Consider the following 27,637-nt stretch of genomic DNA (forward strand, 5'->3'; position numbering starts at 1 on the left):
CCCGATTTCCAGCCGGATTTAAGGCACGCCCCCTCCAGGTCCGTACGGACCTGAGTGAGGACAGCCTGTCGTCACGTCCGCTTGGCCAACCAAAAAGAAACCACAGAACACTATACCGTATAGTGTTCTGTGGTTACTTTTTGGTTGGCCAACGGTTTATGTTGTATTGCGCACCCCCCTCCCCTTCCCTCCTCTCCCCTCCCCTTCCCACACCCACACCCACACCCAGACACACACAGAGCGCGCCTCTTGTGACACAAGAGATTCAGAAGGACGACACTGCAGCGCTGCAATAAAACACACTCAGATCTTCTGTTTCTAGCCGATACTACATAAAAAATAACGTAAAATAACGCAGTAACGCATCATGTGGTAACGGTAACTGAGTTACTGAATATAAAAAATAACGCGTCAGATTACTAGTTACTGCCGAAACTAACGGCGTTACAGTAACGCGTTACTTTGTAACGTGTTAGTCCCAACATTGACAACCAGTAATGTATTTTGAGAGGACTGTATATAAGAAGGGATCTACGGGGGTGGAGGGGTCTGTTAGAACCTCTAAATGTCGGCTTTCATTGTTTTCGGATTAATCACCCAGCCTGAACATGACAAAGGTCTCATTTGTGTAAAACAAAGTCCAATAATAAAGCTCCTAAGATGCCATCACTTATCTTTTCTTTTGAGGTTTTTGCAAATAGAACTGTTCACTTTTGCCGTGACCTTTTCCTACGGGCCCCGCTGATTACAGCCTGCCAAGCATGGAAGTTCACATGTCTATGCCATTTATGTCACAGTTGTGTAAGGGCTCGTTTTCTGCTCAGTAACTGCGTGAGTGAGGAGCGGGCCGAGCAGGATGGGTGCTGTGAGGGAGTGGGTGGTGGTGTGATAATGGCTGTCTGTTACGCCAAGGAGGTTAAGCTGCTGGTGAACGCCGTGTTCTCCTGTGAGCATCAGCAGCCACGACTTAGCAGAACGACAGCGCTGTGCTTTGAGTGCATCTGCAATGCACACACCTCACACACCTGTTCGCTGACCCGGATGAGCCGTTTAATCCCACAATGCCGCATTTGTGTGTGTTTTGGGCGCAAATGTATATGAATTCTGAACATGTCTGCTCTGGGGAGACTAGAGCACCTGTCTGTGTGTTTGTACTTTTTGTGACCACAGTGGCTCCTGTTTTTATTTCGGTGTTTGTCTTTGTGCAGCTGTCTTGTACTCATGCTGTTTGCTCAGATGTGACATAAAATGTGTTTTGTGTTGCTGAAAAGCATGGAAAGCATCTGGTTTGTGCGCATTATTAAATGTGAAAATGAGCCGCTTCATTAGGTACACCTGCACATCTACTGACATCTCTTACAAGAACCGACAGTGAGCTATTCTTTTACTAACGCCTTTATTATCGTGGCTGTGCTTTAAAGAGCGCACATGGAGGTGCATTTTTAAAACGTGGACCTCTTAAGTTAAACCAAATTCTTCAAATGTTTTATTCTTCTTTTTTTCCTATACTTTAAAGGCCTACTGAAATGATTTTTTTTTTTAAACGGGTATAGCAGATCAATTCTATGTGTCATACTTGATCATTTCGCAATATTGCCATATTTTTGCTGAAAGGATTTAGTAGAGAACATCGACGATAAAGTTCGCAACTTTTGGTCGCTGATAAAAAAAGCCTTGCCTGTACCGGAAGTAGCGTGACGTCACAGGTTGAAAGGCTCCTCACATTTCCCCATTGTTTACACCAGCAGCGAGAGCGATTCGGATCGAGAAAGCGACGATTACCCCATTCATTTGAGCCAGGATGAAAGATTTGTGGATGAGGAAAGTGAGAGTGAAGGATTAGAGTGCAGTGCAGGACGCATCTTTTTTCGCTCTGACCGTAACTTAGGTACAAGCTGGCTCATTGGATTCCACACTCTCTCCTTTTTCTATTGTGGATCACGGATTTGTATTTTAAACCACCTCGGATACTATATCCTCTTGAAAATGAGAGTCGAGAACGCGAAATGGACATTCACAGTGACTTTTATCTCCACGACAATACATCGGTGAAGCACTTTAGCTACGGAGCTAACGTGATAGCATCGTGCTTAAATGCAGATAGAAACAAAAGAAATAAACCCCTGACTGGAAGGATAGACAGAAGGTCAACAATACTATTAAACCGTGGACCTGTAACTACACGGTTAATGCTTTCCAGCTTGGCGAAGCTTAACAATGCTGTTGCTAACGACGCCATTGAAGCTAACTTAGCAACGGGACCTCACAGAGCTATGATAAAAACATTAGCGCTCCACCTACGCCAGCCAGCCCTCATCTGCTCATCAACACCCATGCTCACCTGCGTTCCAGAGATCGACGGAAGGACGAAGGACTTCACTCGATCATCCGTGCGGTCGGCGGCTAGCGTCGGATAGCGCGTCTGCTATCCAAGTCAAAGTCCTCCTGGTTGTGTTGCTACAGCCAGCCGCTAATACACCGAACCCACCTACAGCTTTCTTCCTTGCAGTCTTCATTGTTCATTAAACAAATTGCAAAAGATTCACCAACACAGATGTCCAGAATACTGTGGAATTTTGAGATGAAAACAGAGCTTTTTTGTATTGGATTCAATGGTGTCCAAATACTTCCGTTTAACTATTGACGTCACACGCATACGTCATCATACATAGACGTTTTCAACCGGAAGTTTAGCGGGAAATTTAAAATTGCACTTTATAAGTTAACCCGGCCGTATTGGCATGTGTTGCAATGTTAAGATTTCATCATTGATATATAAACTATCAGACTGTGTGGTCGGTAGTAGTGGGTTTCAGTAGGCCTTTAAACAAACTATCAGTAATTGCTCAGGCATGAAGATTAAATAAGCTCTGCTTCTTTCTGCTCCTTTTCGGACTTGTTGAATTGTCTAAAAAGTCTATCGTATTTTTCGGACTATAAGGCGCACTTACAGGGGAACTGCACTTTTTGTGGAATGTTGCCTATTGTTCCCAATCATTATGAGAGACAAGAACAGTGGCCTTGTGGTTAGAGTGTCCGCCCTGAGATCGGTAGGTCGTGAGTTCAAACCCCGGCCGAGTCTTACCAAAGACTATAAAAATGGGACCCATTACCTCCCTGCTTGGCACTCAGCATCAAGGGTTGGAATTGGGGGTTATATCACCAAAATGATTCCCGAGCACGGCAACCGCTGCTGCTCACTGCTCCCCTCACCTCCCAGGGGGTGGAAGAAGGGGATGGGTCGAATGCAGGGCGTAATTTCACCACACCTAGTGTGTGTGTGACTATCAGTGGTACTTTAACTTTAAGATGGGTGTATTTAAAAAAAAAAAGAAGCATTCTTACTCGTAAATATATGTAAATAAAAGTCTGCTTACAATGGAGGCAATGAGAGGTCCTCTCTTCCGTCCACAAAGCCCTCTAAAAAACATCCAAAAAGCGCCAAAATACTCCATTTACATTTCGTGACCTGAATTTTAACCAAGAATTAGTGATATTGTTATTAGAAGCGCTAACACAGACAAACTATAACATAACAACATAAGTCATTCCCCATGTTGCTGTGTTTGGTTGTTTTTTTAGAGCGCTTTTTATGCAGAATAGAGCAACTCCCATAGCCTTCATTGTAAGCAGACTTTTAAACACATTTATTTATTTATTTAGTTAGAATGCATCGTAAAAAGAAAAACATACTGTATGTGTTCTTGTCTTACATAAGTATGGTAAACAATTGGCAAAATGCAATTCAAAAAATCAATAGAGCGCCTGTTGCGCCTTGTGTATGTATTATTTCTGGTTGTGCTTACCAAACTGAACCAATTTTATTTGGTACATGGTGTAATGATAAGTGTGACAAGTACATAGTCACACATAAAGAGATGCGTGTGGACTGCAGGTTGACGCCTGTTCAATAAATGACGCTATCAAGTATCGTAAGCAAGCAAGACCAAAATTTTGATGATGCTTCAACATACGGGTATTATTATGGTGTGTGTATAACGACCCCAAAAGAGCACCTATTAGGATACATTATCTGCCGTTTTGTTTCGCCCTATTTTTCGCAAAACCAACTTTTCTTACCGAGTGGTACCTGCTGTTGTGTATTTGGGATCTGATCTGCATAAGTCCCACCATTGTTAGGATCCGCTGCTCGGATCAGTTTGTTTACAGTTTAGTGTCACGTGTGTTTTGTTTCTGTTGCCATGACGGCAGATTTTTGCTCACCTGCCTCTGGTTAGCGTTTCGGGACGCGCACCTGTTGCCCGAGCGCTAATCAGAGGGCTATTTAGTCTTCGCCCGGGCAGCACTCTGCCTGGCTTCCTAGTTTGTTCTCATGCAACAGCTGACGACCACTTTGCTTCCTGCTAGCTCTCATGCTAGATTATTTTGCTTGCTAGCTCCCATGCTAGTCGTTTTTGTTTTTCTCTTGTCTGATTTAGTTCTAAAATAAATCATTTTCCTACCTGCAAGCTGTGTCCGAGCCCGTCTGCATCCTTGGGAGAACACCTCGCACCACGATGCGACCCGGTCGTTACAGTAGGAAGCCAGCAGACTCTTTATGTTTGGAACTGTTGTATGCAAGACTGCTACATTTCTCTGTTGATGATAATTAAAAGCATCTTACCTGCTCATCCTCCTGCTGGTTCTTGCATCTTGGGGTCACACAAACGGCAGTCATGCGAGTTCCTAACAACCATTGTAGTTTTGACAACAAATAAATACGAACATTGAAAAATACAATATTTTGGGTGGATTTTTTTTTTCTTTTAATATTCTTGTACACTTTTATTGTTTTTGTGTGTTTCAAAGGATTTTATGATCAACTTTTTTTCCCACATTTGCTTCTCTTTAATACAGTTTTGTTTCTTTTTTTGGTTCCATTTCTTTATTTTACGGTTTCAAACCAAAGGCAGTGTTTTAGCGTGAGGGGCTGGTGCCTGTGGGCGGGCCTTACAACAACTTTACCCAGAAGCAGTTTTACTTGACTTGGGCATGCAATTAAAACACCGTAGAAGAACAAAGGAGGACCCAGGGCGTCTAAATTAAGTTTAACAAAAGTCTCAATATATGAAATAATGAGGCAAAAGTAGTTTTTTACATTTATCCCGAGTAGGCCTGTGTGTGTTGCTGTCAGCTGATTTAGCTCCTGCTCAGAGAGAAATCTTGTATTTTTAAACATAATACAGTGAACTACTGTACTTTTACTTTTTGACTACTTATTTAATTCGTAAAGCACTCTGGTCAACTTTGTTACTTTCAAAATTGGTTTAATATATGTAGTAGACTTTAGCACTAAAATGTTGTTAGGATATATTTCTGTGATTTATCCAATGTTTAATTTATTACTATGCATTAATTATTTGTTATTCTTAACAGGATGATCAGCATCCTCTTTACAAAGCAAGTAAAATAACGTTAAAGCAATTATACCTATGTATTAGTTACAATACAGTTTATGGAGGATTTTATATATTATTGCTGTATTAGTTCAATAAAAAAAAAAATGGCAGTCAACCATCAGCCTCGCTCACTTGATGATGATGTTCTGTAGTTGGATGTTCTCCCAGAAACACACCTGTGAAGGAAATCCAGATGATGTCCCAGAAAGGCAGAGGTCTTCATTATCTTTCTTGTTGAATTTAATACAGCAACATCACAAAATACTCCTCAGATATTTTTTAATATAGATTTGTTTAATAAGGTATCTAAGGAAATGTTGAATGCCGGCTTAATGCGGACTCCCCAATGAAATATGAAAGAGAGTGAAGCACATATCACAAACTACAAGGAGAATAATAAAGCGTACACAAACCTCTTCATGTAGCATTTCCAAACTGATTAACAATATCTCTGTATTGCACACAACTGGCAAGATAGTCCAGACTAATAGCAAACCAAGCAACCCGCGCATTGAGACTGGTGCATGCGTGATACTAAGGGTCCTCTCCTGCCGCATGCTCCCCCTCGAGAGATCTGTTTCCAATAACATAATGCAGGTGTGTTAGTCCGACTTTTCAAAAAACTAACATGATCAGATTAAGGTGTTTCCCTGGGTTGTAGGAGGTTTATTTAGAGCCGAACTATTTGAGAAGTCGGACTGATTTAGTGCATGGACACGTACTGACTGTCTTTTGTTTTATACCGTAAAGTGTAAGTGAAAGCGAAAAAAAAACCCTAAACGAAACTGTAAAAAATAGAAGCAAATGTGAAAAAAAAGTTGCTCATAAAAACCTTTGAAACACACAAAAACAAAAAAAAGTGTACAAAAATATGAATATTGGCATCGAAAACAGGTCATGTTAAATACAAATATCCACCAAAGATATTGTGTTTTTTCAATGTTTGTATTTAAATGTTGCCAAAACTTTTTTTTACAATGTCATTTTTTTAAGTCCAAATCTTACTGGTAGTGTTTTGGCTCCATGCTTGAGGGGCATTCATCCTCCGCTGTTGCAATTTCTAATATAAAGCAGCGTATAGTTTGAACTTAATCTGTCAGTAAACTCGCTATGGAAGCGCTAAAAACAATAAAGATGACGGGGAGAAGACCCAATCGAAGTGGAGCCACGCAAATAAGATCGCACATAAAACAGCGCAACCTGAATAGACGGTGAGAAAGCGGCTTCAAGAGGGTCTGTAAAACATAGTCTATGTAACATTTTGACCAAAAACACAATTATATGTTATGTTCACCACAAGAAAGCCTTTTAAATGTAGAAAACAAATCATAATATCCACCCATCCATTTTGTACCGCTTAATATGACCCCTTTAATGCAATGTATACACCGGTGCATCTTGTGTATGACAATAGACCCAAATAGACCCGTTCATCGACAGTGCACTTTATAATCTGGTGCCCCTTGTGGTCCGAAAAATACAGTAACTGATAGGATGCTCCCCTGCGTTACTTATTTAGCATGTCTGAAACAAAGAAAATCATGGCCATTATTATATAGAGTACAATTGACCTTATTTAGCTGGCTACAGTATGTAGCTACCTATTATTTAGCTCGGTATAGATTTTTAGCAGATACACAAGGGAGGGTCAAAATATTAGGAACGGCTCTCAGTCTGATGCAGAGCGTTCTGCATTACTGCAAACTACATATACATACAACACTAACGAGTAGTGCAGCAGGGAAGTGCACAGGTAGGGATGATGTTTGATAAGAAATTATCGAGTTCGAGTCTATTATCGAATCCTCTTATCGAACCGATTCCTTATCGATTCTCTTATCGAGTCCAGATAGGTTGTTGTATATGGAAAAAAACACACAATATTTAGTTTAACAAAAGCTCACTTTTATTATATAAGAAAACAATTTAATCTAATAAATAAATAAATATTGACTGTTGCCCCCCTAAAAAAAAAAAAAGAAAAAAATATTGACTGTTGTTACCCAAAGTATATTAAGTGGGATTTTTCAGAAAAACAAATATATAAGGTAACACAAAAACAACCTGTCTCTGTGATCACTATCGGTGTATAAATAATAATATAGTGTTAAATAAAATCAGTCCCTTGGGCACAAAACTGAAAATAATACAGCTCTCCAAAAAGTGCAATTCTGCTGCTATTTGACATAACTGTTTGTTATGATGCTTTGACATTTGTGCACTTTATTTCTTTATTGAAAGAAAATTCTATGAATAGAAAAGTTGTTTGCAAATGTGGTTACAATGCTAAAAAATGAAAAGTTAAAGCTAAAAAAAGAAATACACTTTATTGAGTTAACATTATTTCTTTATAGGGGGAAAGATGTTATGAGCTAGGGAATATAACAGCTACACTACCCATCATGCAACGGGAGTGACGAGCATGCGCGGTAGCCCCGAAAAGTGTTGTTGCATGTCGTCACCTGTGAAAGTAAACGTCAAGAACTCAGCCAACACGCCTCGGCTGCATTATTTACAATTAGACAGACAACACATATACAGTGTGATTTTGTTTTGTTTACAAGGAAAGAAAAACAAAAGTTGAAAAAGGGAGATCATGTCATATATGTATGTGCTGCGGTTGCTATAAGAACGTTGCGACAGCTGCCGTAAAGGAGGTGCGTTGCTATAGTTTCCGGTTGGTCGTAAAAGTGTTCGTCATGTGTTTGTAGTCTGCTCAAATCTCCCAGTAAAGTTATTCATTGGATTATACCTTTTGTTTTGAACTTTATTACACCTTGGAGCGCTTTTTCCCGTCCATTTTTTCCTGCTTTCGCTATCTGCGCTTAATGACTGAGCTACGTGACTGATTTCTTGTGATGTCACACGGAGCATTTCTGGTCGGGACGGGATTTGTTCCGAGGGGTTTGAATATAGAACCAAGTCTTTTTCTTTACTATAGTGGTCTCGATAACGGGTACCGGTTTTTAAAAAGGGATTCGAGTCCGAGGACTCGGTTCTTTTCTTATCGAACAACCGGGAAAACCGGTTTCGAGTATCATCCCTATGCACAGGAAGCATAAATGCAAGCATGACAGCAAACAAGACAAAGCAAATGATCCAGCCCTGATTGCGTAGCGAGGCTGGAATATAAATCCCTCTGATTAGTGTTTGGAGGGAGGTGAGTATCCTGATCACTAATAAGGGGCAGGTGAGGAAAATAGCGCTTAGAAGAAGGTGTAAAGTCACTGCAGAACAAACCACAAAACAGGAAGTAGAACAACAGTACAGGAAGAAACATAATTTAAAACCCAAAACTGCCGAGCAGACCGTGACACTACAACCACAATAATACATGTAGCTTTTATTTAGATTTTCTTTATAAATATATTTATTCTGACTGAGGTTATTAAATCTAATCTGCAAAGTGTTTATATAGCTTTTGATAGTTTTCAGTTTTGCTTGCGTCTGCGTATTTTGTTGAGGTTTCTATGAAGATTTATCGTTGTATTTCTCATCTTCCGGTCCTTCTATATCTTGCAGGTCCATTTTATAGTTTAATTAAATTGCTCCGCGGCAGTTTACACTTGCACATTTAAATGATACCTTCTGTATGTACTGCACATTTATTTTGTGGCTCTTTAATTTAGAAAAACGCCGTAATTTAACATCAACTATCCACGCCAGAGGAGGAAGCGGGAACTGAATCAGCACAACGAGTTGCCCAGGCTGCATTACATACTTTATTCCTTTGGATAATTAATCCAAAGCACTGCAAGATCAACTATGTCTTGTATCCTTTAAACTAAAGGGGGAGAACATTCTGTAGAGATAAACTGATAGGCAGGCAAGGCTGCATTGAGGCGCACTGTGTTTCATGGAACAAACGTGTATGCTTGTCAATATTTGCCTTTAAAAATATATGACATTTCCAGAGAAAATGGGGAAATTTAAAGGATTATTATTATTATACAGTTAAAAACAAATGAAAGAGTTAATACAGTCGTACCTCCGGGCATGACTCGAGTCTCTCAGCTTACCTGAAAGTCGAACTTTGCTTGCATTGCATGCAGAACGGCCCCGGCCTATGAACACAACACCACTACACCCAAAGACAATGGGCATATACACTAACACACTCCCCACAACCCACCCCACGCCTTCACCACCGATTGATTCCCCTTCGGGGTGATGGACGGCTGAGTAGCACTTTATGGCAGCAGGCTGGCCTCCAGGGTCCCAACTCCCCCCCTCTGTTGCGAGTTGTTGTGATTATACGTAACATGTTTATGTGTGCTATGGCAAATTAGGTTTTTTCCCTTGGACTCAGTCTGGACCCCCTCCCGAGGATCCAGCATTTGACTGATATTTTTTACTCTTCCCCCCTTTCCCAATATCACCTTTTTCCCACCTTTTTTAAGGAGCGCCGTAAGTGGCTGATCCGTTGGCGGTCCCGTCTTGTCTCCCTGTAACGTATGTCTGCTCTTAGTGGGACTGTGCCGAAAATGTAATTTCAGTTCTTATGTGTCTTGTACATGTTAAAGAATGGACAATAATAAAGCATCCTGAATCCTGAATTTTTTGAGTTTTTTAAGATATGAGCTGTCTCTCGACTAATTGTTATGCTTTAGGTTGCGGTTATGAGCCTCCCTACCACTAGTTGGCGTAGTGGTGTCACAGTGAACCCCTGTAAGTTCTGACGTAACAACCATCCGGTTTTACTCACTATAAGACGTGGTAAAAATGATAGATTATCGTAGCATCATGATTAGAACGTGGGCGATTCATAAATTGATGGACAAATGGCCAAATATGGATTATTTCCATCCATCCATTTTCTACCGCTTGTCCCTTACGGGGTTGCTGGGGATGCTGGAGCCTATTTCTGTATGTTAAATAGATGCTTGTGTGACTGTCTGTGTTGGCCACGCAAAGAGGTGGCGACTTGTCCAGGGTGTACCCTGCCTGCCGCCCGAGAGGGACAAGCGGTAGAAAACGGATGAATGGATTAAAATAAATACAGATGGTTCTAAAATGCGGCATTATTTCTATTGTTCTCTAAATGTTAGTTCTAAATTTGGTTCTTACTAACCACGGAAGAAACATTACATATATAACAATACAGTCCAGCCGCTGGCGAGTAGATAGACGACAACACGTATTTGAGCTGCACGTTTGTGGCGACTGAATCCAAAATGTCTGAACAATCTGTGGTTTTAGAAGGTACAGAAATTAAATCTAGGATGCCTGCTCGCCAAGTAGGGACTTTTATGTATTTTTTCACTTAGCAGGCTGCTACATTTTGAATGCATCCATGCTGTGTGCATGACATCGTAGTCTTCCATATATTTATCCATGCTGTGTGCACAACATTTGGTTGTCTATATATTTATCTATGCTGTGTGCATGACATCGTAGTCGTCTATATATTTATCTATTCTGTGTGCACGACATCGTAGTCTTCCATATATTTATCTATGCTGTGTGCACGACATCGTAGTCGTCCATATATTTATCTATGCTGTTTGCATCAGTAGCCAAAGGAGGAGCCTCGTGGACTTATTATTAACAATATTAATAATTAAATGTAATACATTTAGAACATGTAACAATAATAATATGCAATATATTAACAATACACAATGCAATAATATACAATATAACAATTATAGATAATATATAGATAATCAATTTATAATCAAATAATAGCCCCTGAATCATAATCACATCGCGAGGTATCCAAAGATTCACACCTCTGCTCGCTAGCATTAGCTCATTGCTAGCATGAACAAATAGCTAGCGTTAGCTTATAGCCAGAGATGGCCATATCTTTGTTTTTCCAAGCATGGGAAGGAAGATTTTGAGTTTGAAGGACAGTGTTGACAAGAAGAGGTGGATGATATTCACTGAATTAAAGAAATAAATCATCAAAAACATGACAGAGCTCGTAGCTAGCTAACATGGTAAAGCAGTTAGAGCGTAGCACTGCTAGTCTGCATCAAACTGGGGCAGAATGAGCCGATAACGCCAGCCAAGGGCGTTAAAATTATATCCAAACATGTATCCATGAAAATAAGGAGAAGCTGCTGATGGTGTGTTTGATGGAGAAGCAGCTTGAAGGAGATACCGTAGAAATCCCCTCTCCAAGTTAAATAGACTTAGACTTAGACTTAGACAAACTTTATTGATCCACAAGGGAAATTGTTCGACACAGTAGCTCAGTCACAAAGGATGGAAAGGGTAAGAAAGGAAAGGATAATGCAGGTATGAAGTAGACTAAAAATGTACCATAGTAGCAATATAAAATATAACATATATGTAATATTTACATATTATATATACTGTACATTATTATTACATTACTTCATGAAACTACTGTACTTGTTTTACTATATTCTATTTTATTCTTTTTATAGAATATTTATTATCTAAAAGTTGTTTATTTTTTAAAGGCATGTTACATGTTTGGGGGCCAAGAACTCATTAAATTAATTTTAATTCCTTTTAATTGTTGACGCTGTTTCGCAATGCGAGTTTATGGAGGTCTTGCAGTGCAATTCCCTTTTGGGACTCAAACCCAGTCGAGACGTTCTCTAACTTTCAGTTAAAATATATGGTTCCTTAGCGAGGACCCCTGTTATATAATCCTTCACATCGCTTATAATTGAGAAATGTTTAATGCTGGCAGTCATTTCTTCCTTGATATTACAAATCTTACAAAAAGCATGAGGGTGTATTTTTAGGTTAAGATTATACTGAATTTTTCCCATTTGTCAAGGTGTTTACTTAAGGTTTGGATTTTTGGCAGATAGTTCTCCTCCGTCATCTTCAGGACCATCCACATACATATATACATATATACATATGCATACCATATACCTGGTTGATTTGATTGACTCAAAAACATGTGACTCACCGGGCTGCCTGTCACAAGGCCATCCCGGGTGTGGACGAGAAGTAGTCGAGCAGACCCGATATCGCTGTAGTAGCGCCAGTAATGGAGAGGATTTTCATTTATGGAAGACAAACAAAAATCCCCTGGGAAAAAACGCCACGAATGAAGAACACAAAAACGAGATATCCAGCAAAAACGGGAAGGCTGACAGCAATGCAAATGGTGAATATAGTAAATATTGTTACCACCTTCATATTCTTACCAAGCTTCCTTTTTCCTAACTGTTTGCATTGTAGCAAAACACAATAGATAAAAGAAAAGATGCAAATGGCTAATAAGAATAATGCTGTACATCTACTGTAATTTTGGCCAAATCTTTTTAATTCAGGTAAGTCACGGTGGTGACTCAACTAATTGCATAAGAGACCTAGCTAAGACTGGAAGTCAAGTAGTTTGGAGTCGTAATAAAGTTTCTGTGCATAATGCCCTTGCCTGGCTCCTGTATTGATATGCGAGGATTGATTAATGCTTACTTCACTGTAAGCAAATGAATCATTGGGCTGTGCTGCAATCTTGATAAGAGCCATAGAGAGCGAATCAATAAACGCCAAATAGGAGAAATATGTGTTGGGAATGTGGGAACAGATGAAAATGTCGACACATTCCCTCGTCCTTCAATTTGATCACTAATCAGTACATTTCTCCAATCGGCCGTCTCTCGCTCTTGTGCACGCGATGTTGATAACATTGATGACCAGATTAATGGTCTGTCCCTGGTCACGCTAGAGTATGGACAAAACTAAAAATTACATTAAAAAAAATCCATATTTTTCAAGGATTTGTTTTAACGTCATAGAGCACGAAAAGCAACCAATAGGAGAAGCTTCAGGCTTCAGAGTGAATTTCATTGGCTTCATGAATTAATAATTGTTCGGGGAAAAAAAATTGTAGGATAAAGAACGCTGCTTTTGGTAACCTTTTTAAACCGTGGGCCATTTGTGACGTCCAAGATTGATGGGCGTATTTATGTGGGCATGTCTAGACCAGTGTTTCTCACAATGTGGTACGTGTACCACTAGTGGTATGCAGGCTCCATTTCAGTGGCACAACAAAGAATCACTGGATTAAAGTTCAGTATTTTATTTTCCTATCTTCAGACTAGAGTTGTCCCAATACCAGTAATTTGGTACTGGTACCAGTACCAAAATGTATATCGATACTCTTCGATACCTTTCCAAATAAAAGGAACTACAAAAAAGTGTCAATTTTGGCTTTATTTTAACAGAAAATCTTACAATACAATAAACATATGTTTGCTACTGCATTTAAAGAACAATTTTAAAACGTTAAAATATAAATTAAATGGCATTAAACACATTGTGTTTTTCTTGTTGCACTCCAAGAACAATTTACAATTTACCATATTACATATAGACTGCCATAATCAATGATTAGATTACAATATAATAAAACGCTTTATTGACATTATATTAAATGCTTCATGATTTATGGTTGCCAATACTGGTCTGTGCTTTAAGAAAAATACAATTATTAGTAAGTACTGAAAACAAAACTATGGATACATGTACACAGATAAGCCATGTAGCAGGTAAAACACACGTCTGTTAAAGATAAAACACAAATTGTAGCAATTTGTTCCCAATTTAAATAATTTTACTTGCACTAGTTGACGTTAGATGGGCGGTCCTAACTCCGCTAATATTTGGCATCAAGCTAAGCAGCTGTGTGCTCGTCTACGTATCTACATGTTATGTATCTACATGTTATGTATCTACATGTTATGTATCTACATGTGCACAACAGGGGAGCTGGTTAACTTATGACTTATGACGCAAACAGACTGGACAAGCTGGTAAAGAAGGCCAGTAACGTGGTGGGAGTGGAGCTAGACTCTCTGGCGGTGGTGTCAGAGAGGAGAAGTCTAGCAAAACTCCTAGCCATTATGGACAACACCTCCCACCCACTACACTCGGACCTTGCGGAGAGAATGAGCACGTTCAGTGGAAGGCTCAGACTCCCAAAATGCAACACGGAACGACACAGGAGGTCCTTCATACCGATAGCCACCAGACTGTATAATGCACATGTTCCTTCTTGACTGCACTTAAATGTAGAATATATGTAGAATATATATATATATTATTCATATATTATATATTATATATATAATATATTATTTATTATTAATATTGTCTATTGTGAGCGAACTGTGGTGCTGAATTTCCCCCAGGGATCAATAAAGTACTTTCTATTATATTCTATTCTATTCTATTCTATGAGAGTAGTGTACAGTATGTGTGTTTGCGGTAATGTCAACGTGTTGGCTGAGTGACGTCAGTGAGTGAGTGAGCGAGCAAAGAGAGAGAGCGGTAGCGCACTGCGCAGTAGAGTGATGAACGGGTCCGGTTGTGTCCTGCAAAACTAATAATAAAGCAACCAGATTGTCACAAATCAGCAACCTCAAATTCTGATCGGAAAGTGGAGCTTAGCAGACCCACGACTAAAACATAGACTCTGAACATCTGCCCTGTGCTGCTTGACTAGCTGAACAGCAGGAAAGGTGTAACAGCTACATTGTTACCTGTCACTCTTTATAACTCCTTGTGCAGATCTGAATGCTTATTATTTAGATGTTTTCCGACGTTTGACGCAAAGGTGGTCATAATAATTTCCACATTTGTCGAGGCGTATTTTAAAGCAAACTTGAAGTGCGGCACTTTCTTTTTTAAAGCGTTACCTTTATCGTTGGTTTTGAAGCCCAAATACCTCCACATTGCGCTTCACGCACACTCTTTATTAACCAATAGAAATTTAGTTTTTGCCATTCTTCCTCTCCAAGATGTTATTGATTGTATGCCCTTTATGTGTGCGTTTTGATGTACTCAACATCATGCGCCTCGGGTTTGTAGTCACCGCCGCACAGCGGCATTCAGTTGAAAGAACGGTACCGGTAAGTTTCAAAGGCAGTATAGTACGGATTTCAATCAATTAGTATCACGGTACTTTATTAGTACTGGTATACCGTACAACCGTTCTTCAGACACTGTGTTTTTTCTTCAAAAATATTAAATATAATTATTAAATAAAACCCCTGCCTTGTTTTTAATGAATACTTAGGCCCACTACGCTACAGATAGACAGACAACATTCACACTCACATTCACACACTCACATACAATAAAAAAATAAAGTACGAATTATTTAAATAAAATGAACAATTATTCAATACAAGCCAAATCAAAAAGGTTTAAGCCTGCTCATAAAAACATAAACATTCTCTGCAGCCCTGAGCTTCCATAAATGAGGGCCATAATTATGTCCTGACTTTTGGAATAATTAAAAGACAAGTGCCGGATGATCTTAGACATTTGTGAGAGTTCGTAGGGTTAAAGCCAATCTGAAAGAAAAGAAGTTCCAATACCATTAAAAACATTTATAAGCCCTAAGAAGAACCTTAACGTCAATATTTCAGCTTCCTCTCATTATGTCTTTAGCTCTATCTTTTTATAAAAAAAAATTCTACAATGTGCCATGGGCCAATAAATGATGTCTAATGCATTTATTTTTACCTAATATTTTCGGGATCTACTGGTAAAGTCCCAAATATCGATTTGTCGATCGCATGACGGCTTGGCAACCCCTGATCTAGTGGCAAGGGCTTGTTGGTGTTTAATGCACATCATATCTCTAAAATCACAGTGTTATGGTTTTGGCTTTGTTGGCACCAGAGAAATATTATGTTATATTTGTCATTTATTCTAACCTGACTGGAGGGGGTTGGGGAGTGTGACAGGCCCGCAGATGTTAGCGATTGCATGATATGGAATGCTTTTCCATCTCCTCCCACACCCAAGTCTGTCACTTGCAAACACACATACATTTGCACCCACACACACACACACACACACACACACACACACACACACACACACACACACACACACACACACACACACACACACACACACACACACACACACACACACACACACACACACACACACACACACACACACACACACACACACACACACACAGGCAGCTCTTGCGCTTGTATGATATATACACAACAGCTTGAAGTGTAGAAAACATTTGTCTCAAGGAGATGGTCGCTCTATTGACTTTCGGGTCACTGACTCTGTTAGCATGTGTTAAATCAATTCAAGGACATTTCTACCTGATGAGGTGAAACAAAGAGGAAAAGGGATCTGAGAGGCAGAATATTTTAATTAGGTTCCTAATGTACATAGAAAATTTCTCAATGTTGAAGGAAAGGACTTCAAAATTAAGTGTCTTTAAATCATATCAAAATTATAAAAAATATTGTCCAATATGCAAAGCTCCTTTACTTCACCGCCTTTTAAGGTTGTAATGTATACATGTATTTGAAACATGATTTTTTTTTTTTCTGGTACAGAACATTTAGTACGGTATTGTGCCGATTTCTCAAACAGAACATATTGAGCGCAGGACTGGTATGTAACTGCCTTGCAATATGGACACACGAAGACGACAAGACAAAAGTGTGCCTCCATTGTTCAGTAAAGATGAGGAACGGGACTTCAAGCTGAAACTAATAATATTAGCGCTGTTTTAGATTTTGCCCACAGTCGATTATGTACACAATCTTTGACATTGATGTTCTTTTGTTTGTTTTCTGCGCACAGCTCAAAACGTTAAATATCTAAACGGTGGACATTTATCCATGAAAATATGGAGAAGCTGCCAATTGTGTATTTGACAGGTAAGCAACTGGAAGGAGATACCGTAGAACAGGACTATTCAACTGGCGGCTCGGGGGTCCTGTAATGGAACCATGCCGGCCCCCGAGTTCAGTTTAAAACGCGGGAGACTAACATTTTCCCTAAACACACGAGAGTGCTCCTGGAGTTGAACCACTGTAAACACTTTGGCAAATCCTTGCATTGAGATTTTAACTTTGCTAGCAAACATAGAACACTGGGGTCCAAACTTGTGATTTACATAACTGAAGCGTTTCTCATGGCACCCCTTTAAGTCTTCTCCTTTTAGCTTTAACTTCAAACCACGCCCCCACTTACATGCCTTCTGGGTGAGAGGCACAGTCCTAGTGTCCGACTAACAGCTCCTCACCCTTCGTTAATGGCCTCCAACTGCAAAGTACATCCAGAAGGAAAGTTAAGGGGGAAACAAAAACTTCTTAGGGGGCATCACCAACCTGCCGAATTGGCTACACGTCCTCCCTTCGGAGAAGCGAGCAAAAGGAGAAGAACACTCAATCCTGACGTGTAAAGGTATGGATGAGAAATTAGGAGGGTGACCGCAGCGGTTCTTTGTCTGCCACCATGTCTTGAGCCTATCTGACGAAATGCACTGGCTGCGCCCGCCTGTTTCGAGTACAACATGTTTAGGACCGCGATCAAGCACCTTAAACGGGCTGTTGTATTGAGGTTGAAGAGGCATTGAACGTCATGACGCACACAAATCAACAAGCAGACATAAGTTCCGACGGCACAATTGACTGAGGAAAACATTGGTGAACAGGATCAGGAGTTAAAGGCCCCTTTGCAAAAAGGCTGCTAGGCGTAAGTCTCTGACAAAAACTCACCCACAGCACGGAGTGGCTGACCAAGCACCAACTTTGCATGTGCGGCGCCAACATATTTTGACCCAAGGCAAACATTCAATTCAGTTGCCATCTGAGAGAAAAGTTACGCCGCTTTAAAATGGACCTACTATGCAAAACCAACTTTCCTTACCTATTGGTACAGGTTTTCGTGTATTTGGGATCTGCGTAAGTCCTGAACATTTGAAATCAAACCATGGAGGCATTGTGGAGATATTTATAAAACAATCTTGCCTTCCTTCATACTTCCTTTAAACGCGCCATTTGGAATTTGAGGTGTTTCTCAAGGCACCCCTTTAATTCTCCTTTTTGACAGTTACAATTTGTTTTTGTAATGTAACTAAAGTGTTTCTGTAAATTGTTTAACTCACATGCAGTCAGTAGTCATTTGTTCAACTTCCTTAGTTAAACTAGTGGTGTTCCTCAAAGTTCCATTTTAAGTCCCCTCTTTTTCATCATTTGGGTTATTCAACTGTTCAGTACAAAAAACTTGTGAGACACTCAAATTTTTGCAGATGGTCCTTATAAACAGCAGAACACTCCTGTAACTCTGGCAAAATAAATAAACCAAAATCAAATGTCTACTGTAGAGGATGCTGGTTCTCCGGAATATACCAAATAAAACAAATACTGAAGGGAGAAGTCCAAACCCCACAATCCTTAGCTTTCTGGAAATAAATACAAACAATTAAGTTGAATACCCCTGCCGTAGAAGTCCACCCTCCAAGATGACAGTTGTACATTATTATTACATTACTACAGAACACTCGTATAGTTTTATATTGTATTCATACAATATTTAATGTCTAAAAAATAGATTAATTAATTTCAATGGGCGACACTGTTTCACAATACAAGTTTTACGTCACATAACCAATTCAACTCGTAAGTTGAGGTACTACTGCATCTATTATATTGTGGCAGTAAGAAAGAACGCAAAATTGCTGCTTCATAACACGTCTTTATTGTAAGACTGTCAACATAGAACGCCAAACAGGAAATACTGTTCTGGTGCCAAAAAATATGCGCCTCCAAAAACTCTGCTCACCAACCACGCCCACAAACCCACAAGCCTACTAAGTGAGAGGTATGTCCTCTAGTGGCTGCCACAATATACCTTTTCTAATATACAGTACAGGCCAAACGTTTGGCCACACCTTCTCATTCAACGGGTTTTCTTTATTTTCATGACTATTTACATTGTAGATTGTCACTGAAGGCATCAAGACTATGAATGAACACATGTGGAGTTATGTACTTAACAAAAAAAGGTGAAATAACTGAGAACATGTTTTATAATCTAGTTTCTTCAAAATAGCCTCCCTTTGCTCTGATTACTGTTTTGCACACTCTTGGCATTCTGTTGATGAGCTTCAAGAAGTAGTCACCTGAAATGGTTTTCACGTCACAGGTGTCATAGTTTTGATGCCTTCAGTGACAATCTACAATGTAAATAGTCATGAAAATTAAGAAAACACATTGAAATGAGAAGGTGTGTCCAAACTTTTGGCCTGTACTGTATGTATTTTGGATATTTGCATTTATCGAATAATAGTTTTCTGAGCTTTTATTTGAAAAACCAATAAAGGTAAGCGGGGTTTTTTTTTGCATTTTGTTTCCTTACTGGACCCAAAATGATCGGAACAGTGATGTTAAAATGGAAGTATGTACCGAACCGTGATGGTGGTGCACAGTTACACTCCTCCTGCCTTCCCTCACTAGTTGTCTGGCATTCTTGTAATTCTTTAATAAAGAATTTCATCTCCAGAACCCACAGGGACATATTCTTTGTGCAGTAGACTTTATAACAATACATACATGCTGCTGAGCTTTCATCTAACTCTTTTTTTCTATTTGAAGATGCTTTTGGACTGTGACCTACAATATCCATTATTCCCCACATGTGGTGCACAGTTTACTTAGTGCATTTTAAAGGCCTACTGAAATGAATTTTTTTTATTTAAACGGGAATAGCAGATCCATTCTGTGTTATACTTGATCATTTCGCAATATTGCCATATTTTTGCTGAAAGGATTTAGTATAGAACAACGACGATAAAGTTCGCAACTTTTGGTCGCTGATAAAAAAAAATCTTGCCTATATCGGAAGTAGCGTGACGTCACAGGAGGAAGGATTCCTCACAATTCCCCGTTGTTTACAATGGAGCGAGAGAGATTCGGACCGAGAAAGCGACGATTACCCCATTAATTTGAGCGAGGATGAAAGATTCGTGGATGAGGAACGTTAGAGTGAAGGACTAGAGCAGGGGTTGGCAACCCGCGGCTTCGGAGCCGCATGCGGCTCTTTGACCACTCTGATGCGGCTCAGCTGCATACTTGCCGACCCCCCCAATTTTCCCAGGAGACTTCTGGATCTCAGTGCCTCTCCTAGTTAACTCCCAGGGCAAATATAATCCTATTTTCACTCTGATTACTAAATTAAGGGCGTGCCCTAAATGCACTGCAGTAATTCTCCTCTATAGCATTTACAAACAGCGTGCCAGCCCGGCCACATGTTGTATGTCGCTTTTATTCGCACACGTAGGAGACAGCAAAGCATACTTAGTCATCAGCCACACAGCTTACACTGGCGGTAGCCGTATAAAACAACTTTAACACTGTTACGTTACAAATATGCGCCACACTGTGAACCCACAGCAAAAAAGTATGAAAAACACATTTCTGGAGAACATCCCACCGTAACACAACATAAACACAACACAACCAATACCCAGAATCCCATGCAGCCCTAACTCTTCCGGTCTAGATTATACACCCCCGCTACCACCAAACCCCCCCACACATCAACCCCCCCCCCCCCCCCCCCCCCCTCCGTGCGTCGGTTGAGCGGAAGAGTTAGTGCTGCATGGGATTCTGGGTATTTGTTGTGTTGTGTTTATGTTGTGTTACAGTGCAGATGTTCTCCAGAAATGTGTTTGTCATTCTTTTTTGGTGTGGGTTCAAAGTGTGGCGCATATTTGTAACGTAACAGTGTTAAATTTTTTTTTTTACGGCTACCGTCAGTGTAAGCTGTGTGGCTGCTGACCTAGTACGCCAGCTGAAGCTGCATTCTACATGTGGTCGAGCAGGTACACTGTTTGAGCAAACTGTAGAGGGTGCCAAAAGCAGTGCCATCACGTCCTGATATTCGGGAGTCTCCCGGAAATAATGAGAGGGTTGGCAAGCATGACGCTATCAAGCGCCATTCATTCAAAACTCGCGGGCCGCCCTAATATCAAATTTCCATATTAAAGTATGTGCCGGTGCGTGTGTCTGAGACCCCTGGTTAACATAGCACAAAGCAATTCAAGCTTTGTATGCAGTGTTTTTCATTTAAAATTTAAATTTTTTTTTGTGGCTCCCATTATTTTCTTTAATTTGTGAAACTTGCCAAAATGGCTCTTTGAGTGGTAAAGGTTGCCGACCCCTGGACTAGAGTATAGTGCAGGGTGTATCTTTTTTCGCTCTGACCGTAACTTAGGTACAAGGGTTCATTGGATTCCACACTTTCTCCTTTTTCTATTGTGGATCACGGATTTGTATTTTAAACCACCTCGGATACTATATCCTCTTGAAAATGAGTCGAGAACGCGAAATGGACATTCACAGTGACTTTTATCTCCACAACAATACATCGGTGAAGCTCTTTAGCTACAGAGCTAACGTGATAGCATCAGGCTCAAATGCAGATAGAAACAACATTTTAAAAAACCCTGACTGAAAGGATAGACAGAAGATCAACAATACTATTAAACCATGAACATGTAAATACACGGTTAATAATTTCCAGCTTGGCGAAGCTTAACAATTGAAGCTAACTTAGCTACGAAGCTAACTTAGCTACGGAGCTAACGTTATAGCATCAGGCTCAAATGCAGATAGAAACAAAATTTAAAAAAACCCTGAGTGGAAGGATAGACAGAAGATCAACAATACTATTAAACCATGAACATGTAAATACACGGTTAATAATTTACAGCTTGGCGAAGCTTAACAATTGAAGCTAACTACGGAGCGGCGGTGGCGGCGGGCGTTGTAGCTTTCGACGACACCCCGGCCGCCATCAGAGTCGGCAAGAAACATATATTTCCCCAAAGTTACGTACATGACATGCACATAGCGACACGCACGTACGGGCAAGCGATCAAATGTTTGGAAGCCAAAGCTGTACTCCCGGTAGTGCGTCTGCTATCCAGCTCAAACACAACACAACCTCCTGGTTGTGTTGCTGTAGTCCGCTGCTAATACACCGATCGCACCTACAACTTTCTTCTTTGCAGTCTCCATTGTCCATTAAACAAATTGCAAAAGATTCACCAACACAGATGTCCAGAATACTGTGGAATTTTTCGATGAAAACAGAGCAGTTTGTATGGTGACACATTGGGTCCGAATACCTCCGTTGCCGCCGTGACGTCACGCGCATACGTCATCATACATAGACGTTTTCAAGCGGAAGTTTCCCGGGAAATTTAAAATTGCACTTTTTAAGTTAACCCGGCCGTATTGGCATGTGTTGCAATGTTAAGATTTCATCATTGATATATAAACTATCAGACTGCATGGTCGGCAGTAGTGGGTTTCAGTAGGCCTTTAAGGAAGAAGTCAGCAACATTTGAGTTTTACTCATGAGGGATGTATAATAATAAAAACGACTTTAAGATTGACTGCCGCTCAGAAGCATGGCTGCGTCGCTGCAGGCTTTACATCAGCAGTGGCGGGTAAAGACGGGAGCGGATCTGTAAAGCTAAGCTCTCGATTTAACAGTCAATCTTCGCTACTCGCTCGCAACCGAGGTCACGAACCCGGCAGGGTGCCTGGAAGAATAAGATTGCAGATCCAATCAGATAAGATGGACTAGCTCTCGCTGCGATGTCTTTGGATGCGGAGAGATTTTAGGGGCTTGTCATTGAGCTTCTCCTACTTTTGCGCTGACAGCTTCCTCTTGGTGTGTTTTGTGGGCCCAGTGGAGCTCCTGTCTCTAAAAGTTGCACACTGGAAGAGCATGTCAGCCCAGATGAGGATGCAGCGGTGGAATACGTCTCCCAGCTTGCCTGGGAGTGCTTAGCACAAGATAAAGTCTTGGGCTGATTGGACAAGAATGTAGGAAAACTTGGCTGATAGCATCGTTCACGCTAATTTTGACAGTGTTGTCTAATCTGGTTTTAATGTTGCCTTGTTCTTGTTTGTCCTTGCCTCCACAGATAAGCAAGCAGCAGCTTCAGCAGACCAAGGATCGCTTCCAGGCCTTCCTAAATGGAGACACGCAAATTGTGGCCGATGAAGCATTCATCAACGCTGTGCAGAGCTACTATGAGGTACCAGCACACCATAATCCCAGCAACACACACTCAATCAGAAGCATTATTCCTCAGAGCATAGGCTGGAGGACTTTGTGAATTCAATGTACTGTATGTATAAGTACATTTCTGCTGATGATGATATGGCTGCCTGTAGCAATTTGGGACATGCCTGGTATCTGGCACTCTATGTTCAGAGTTGAGCCGTGCAGCTTTTAAGCCATAAATTAAAACAAGCAAAAAAAAAGCCCCACACATAACTGCTCCAGTTTCCATGTCAAAATGCTGGAATTGCAGCAGCTGAGCATTAAAATGGTGGCTGAGGTTTCTCACTGTGCAGATTATGAATGAGTCAGACTTTGTGTCTGACACAACCGCCTTTCTGAGCCCACTCTTCCATCCACATCATGAAGCCCGTCGTTATTATCGTGCATATTATGAAGCTGTAGGACACATAATAGGGAATGTCAAAAGGCTAATTCTTCATCGAAAAAACATGCAAAGGCATAATGGGAAAACTGCAGATGAATCCTTATACATTGCGTAAATGGCTATAGAGGTTAATTAGAGCTTAACCTGCATGTGACAGTTCGTCATTGATGTACTGTAATGTGCTATACTGTATGCTTATGTTGTGACCCAAGGTGGATCGCTCTTCCATGCGTAGCTTTGGGATGACCCGGCCGAGCCCGGAAGAAGACCCTCCATGACAACCGTTGGCTTCCAGATAGACTGGATTCCCATATTATCTATTAATCGATTGTCATTAATTTTTTTGGAATTTTGCCTATTGTTCACGAAAATTATGAGAGACATGACGATTATTTTTATTTATGCATTTTATGGTTGTCCCAGTACTAATATTTTGGTACCGGTACCGGTTAGAGTGAAAAGGTGATGTGGTCATCAGCATCATACTATACTCTCATAAGTCCACCATACATCAATTAGGGGTGTCCCGATCCCATATTGATATGAGATATTGGTCTGATATCAGCAGAAAAAACTGTTTCGGATTATAATAGGCTACGGCTAACATCTAGCATATTAGCGCTTATTAGCGCATATTAGAGTCGATTAGAGACTCCCAGCACTTCTATCCAGCAGTGCCTGGATCGAGCATGCAGAGTCATGTGATCACAACAACCTAGCTGGAAAGATCAACTTTATTAATCCTCTAAAAAGAAGACATTCATTTGCTTTGGCAATAAAAACCTGTGCAACGAAGCGTCGTCAATTGTAGCCTCATCACAGAGGTGATAAACTATTAGCTAAAGTATGTCCATAGCCAGTACAAAGCTGCTATGGGTTTCTTACTCTTGCCTCCATGGCAGCAAAAATACTACATATACTACAGCAATAATCAAATTACAGCAGTCATTTCCATTAGAGTGTTTTCTAATGTTGTGACAGGTGAAGGAATGCATGTTTGGTTCTGTAAAACACGTCTTTACTCCAAGATATTATGTAGCAATAGTAGTGTAGTATTGTAAAAACGTACACAAGCCATTAACTTGGGGTAAACTGCTGTACCGCAGTGCACCTGCACACTCAAGGACTGAGCTGACTTGAGCTCCAACACTGAGGTCTGAACTTAAGTCTCCTGTTCGAGGTGGCCCATTTTTGGACCGCAAGCGCCCCTCGGGAGGGTCGCCCAATAACGGTACTCAGTTGTAATACACTTTTCGACCACTTGTGGCAGAAATGACGATATCAAACAAAGAGAAGAAGTCTGGATCTGAAGGCATGGAGAAGTTTCTTAAGCGCAAAAATCATGACTAAACTGGTGAAGCTGTATTTTCATTTGCACTTACATTGTATTGACAGTTTATTGAAGATAATAGCACGGCGTAATTGTATGTACATTTTTTTAAGTCCCTTTTTTTGCAGTATATTTGTTTATTATTTATTTTTGTAATCAGCATGACCTAAGCCTTGATAATAATCTTTGTGATTAACACATGCTTTCATATCATTTGACAAGCTTTATCTTGTTAAACTATAAATAATTTAGATATAATTATTGAATACGATTCAAATCTAAAGGAAGATTACTAATTCAGTGTTAATATTTGAGTTGGTCCCGGCCAGGTTCCTCTGTTGTGGAAAAGTTGGGCCCCGAGGTCAAAAAGGTTAAGAACCCCTGCCTTAAAGTAATCAAAGAAAACAAGATCACTTTAAAAACATATTAAAGGGGAACTGTACTTTTTTTTCTCCATCATATACAATCCTTACGTGAGACAAGAACACATAAGTTTTTCTTTTTTTTTTTGCATTCTAACTTGTAAATAAATGCTCACAACAGTCAGTTTACAATGGCGATAATGGGATTATAAAGCATCTATAAAAACATCCAAAAACCCCATCAACTTCCATCAACGTGTTATATACATGCTGTAGGTATATAAGTATAAGTATATATGTAAGAGTCGACTTGGAGCAGAGGCTCATTTTCCCCCCAGAGATCGCAACGACCACCCTGCGTCCAGACCTCGTCCTATGGTCTAAAACAATACTTGCCAACCTTGAGACCTCCGATTCCGGGAGGTGGGGGGTGGGGTGGGGCGAGGGCGGGGCGGGGGTTTGTGGTTGGGGGCGGGGGGCGTGGTTGGGGCCGTGGTTAAGAGGGGAGGAGTATATTTACATATATATATATATATATATATATATATATATATATATATATATATATATATATATATATATATATATATATTTGTGTGTGTATGAAATACTTGACTTTCAGTGAATTCTAGCTATATATATATACATACTTATATTTATTTTTTTATACATATAAATAAAATAAATACTTGAATTTCAGTGTTCCGGAGGCTATCCAGTAAATGGCAGTATTGTCCTGTTTAAGAGTGTCACAACATTGCTGTTTACGGCAGACGAACTGCTTTACGGTAGACGAAAACATGACTGCTGTTGTTGTGTGTTGTTACCGCGCTGGGAGGACGTTAATGAAACTGCCTAACAATAAACCCACATAAGAAACCAACAACTCGCCCTCGATCATTCTACAGTTATAACGTGATTGGGCAGGCACGCTGTTTATATCGTGGGAAAGCGGACGTGAAAACAGACTGTCGCCGCTGTCCCCACTCAGGTCCGCATTGAGCTGGAGGGGGCGTGGCCTCCAGCTCCGGCTGAATTCCGGGAGTTTATCGGGAGAAAATTTCTTCCGGGAGGTTATCGGGAGAGGCGCTGAATTCCGGGAGTCTCCCGGTAAAACCGGGAGGGTTGGAAAGTATGTCTAAAACAGGCCTGGGCAATTATTTTACTCAGGGGGCCAGATTTAGATAAAAAAGTGTGTCTGGGGGCCGGTATATCTATTTTTAGAAACATTAATACAAAACCTTACAATAATGATTGAAAGCTAAAAATGTTATGACAGACCGCTTTTTCTGTCTTGCCACTGGTGAGGGCGGTCGCATCTCTCTCCGCTCCCTCCTTCCCTCCCTGCTTGCTCTCTTTGTTTTTGTCTTGTTTGAACTATTTTGAAGCCTCTTTTCTTGAGCTGTCCTCAAATCTAAACATCAAAATGAATTTGATCAACTGGACTCTCGACGCAATTGACACAGTCTTTTCGACAAGGAAAAGAGGCTCGGGGGAGCCTGGCTGCCCTGATGGAACCATTGCTGCGGGGTACGTGAGAGATTCCTGGAATACTTGGAGAATCATGTGCCTCTCAGTCCTTTCCATCGAGGACGTGGAAGACATCTACCTATTTGGAGCTGTGATCGCAGGGCATTTGCTGATTGGGCTGGGCATTGCTCTGGTGTATCGTCAAATTCGGAAGACGATGGCAGCCACTCAAGGGGCCAACAGGCTGTTCAACGCAATGGAAGGAATGGGTCGTGCTGTGGGATCACAGACTGGAGCGATTGCTGATTTGAATCGCAAGGTAGATTCGATCTTGATGATGTTACAGAAAGAATAAATTGGAATTGTCAGAGCCAGCATATAGAGCAGGAATGTCATTGTTTTGACTGCTCGAAGAAAAAAACAACATCTTAATCTACGATTTGACTCCCTCGAATGGCCTTGAGGAACAGGCTGTTTGAAAACACTCCCCCGAGGACTCCTCAAAGATGGACGCTTTTGACCTTTCCCTTTTCTTCAAAAGCACCTGGGTCGGACTCTTGAACTCTTGAACTCTTGGGGCCGGCCTCGGCCCATAAAGACAATCCAACATCTCACCCAAGTTAATTGGGCATACATGCACGCACATACCCTTCCCCAATCAACGCCTTCACCAATGCTTTATTCCTCCGGGGTTGTGGGGGCTGAGCAGCGCTTAATCAGCAGCTGCTGGCCTCCAAGGTCCTGTTGGATGACTTTGTTGCGAGTTTGTTGTGATTAAATGTACCTTGTTTATGTGTGCCATGCTATGTGAGGTTTTTTTCCTCGGACTCAGTCTGGACCATTC

At 40.6% G+C, this 27,637-nt stretch overlaps 1 protein-coding gene across 17 annotated transcripts in view; it reads left to right on the forward strand.

The window, feature by feature from the left end:
* Positions 1-27,637, forward strand: part of LOC133651013 (calcium-dependent secretion activator 1) — a 241,955-nt gene that overhangs the window by 57,489 nt on the left and 156,829 nt on the right. For all 17 annotated transcript variants that reach the window (XM_062048941.1, XM_062048932.1, XM_062048964.1 and 14 more), the window contains exon 2: positions 23,104-23,217. In XM_062048941.1, coding sequence (XP_061904925.1) covers positions 23,104-23,217 — 114 coding nt within the window. The remainder of the gene's footprint in view (positions 1-23,103; positions 23,218-27,637) is intronic.

The sequence above is a fragment of the Entelurus aequoreus genome, linkage group LG01 (genome assembly GCF_033978785.1).
Source record: "Entelurus aequoreus isolate RoL-2023_Sb linkage group LG01, RoL_Eaeq_v1.1, whole genome shotgun sequence".
NCBI lineage: Eukaryota > Metazoa > Chordata > Actinopteri > Syngnathiformes > Syngnathidae > Entelurus > Entelurus aequoreus.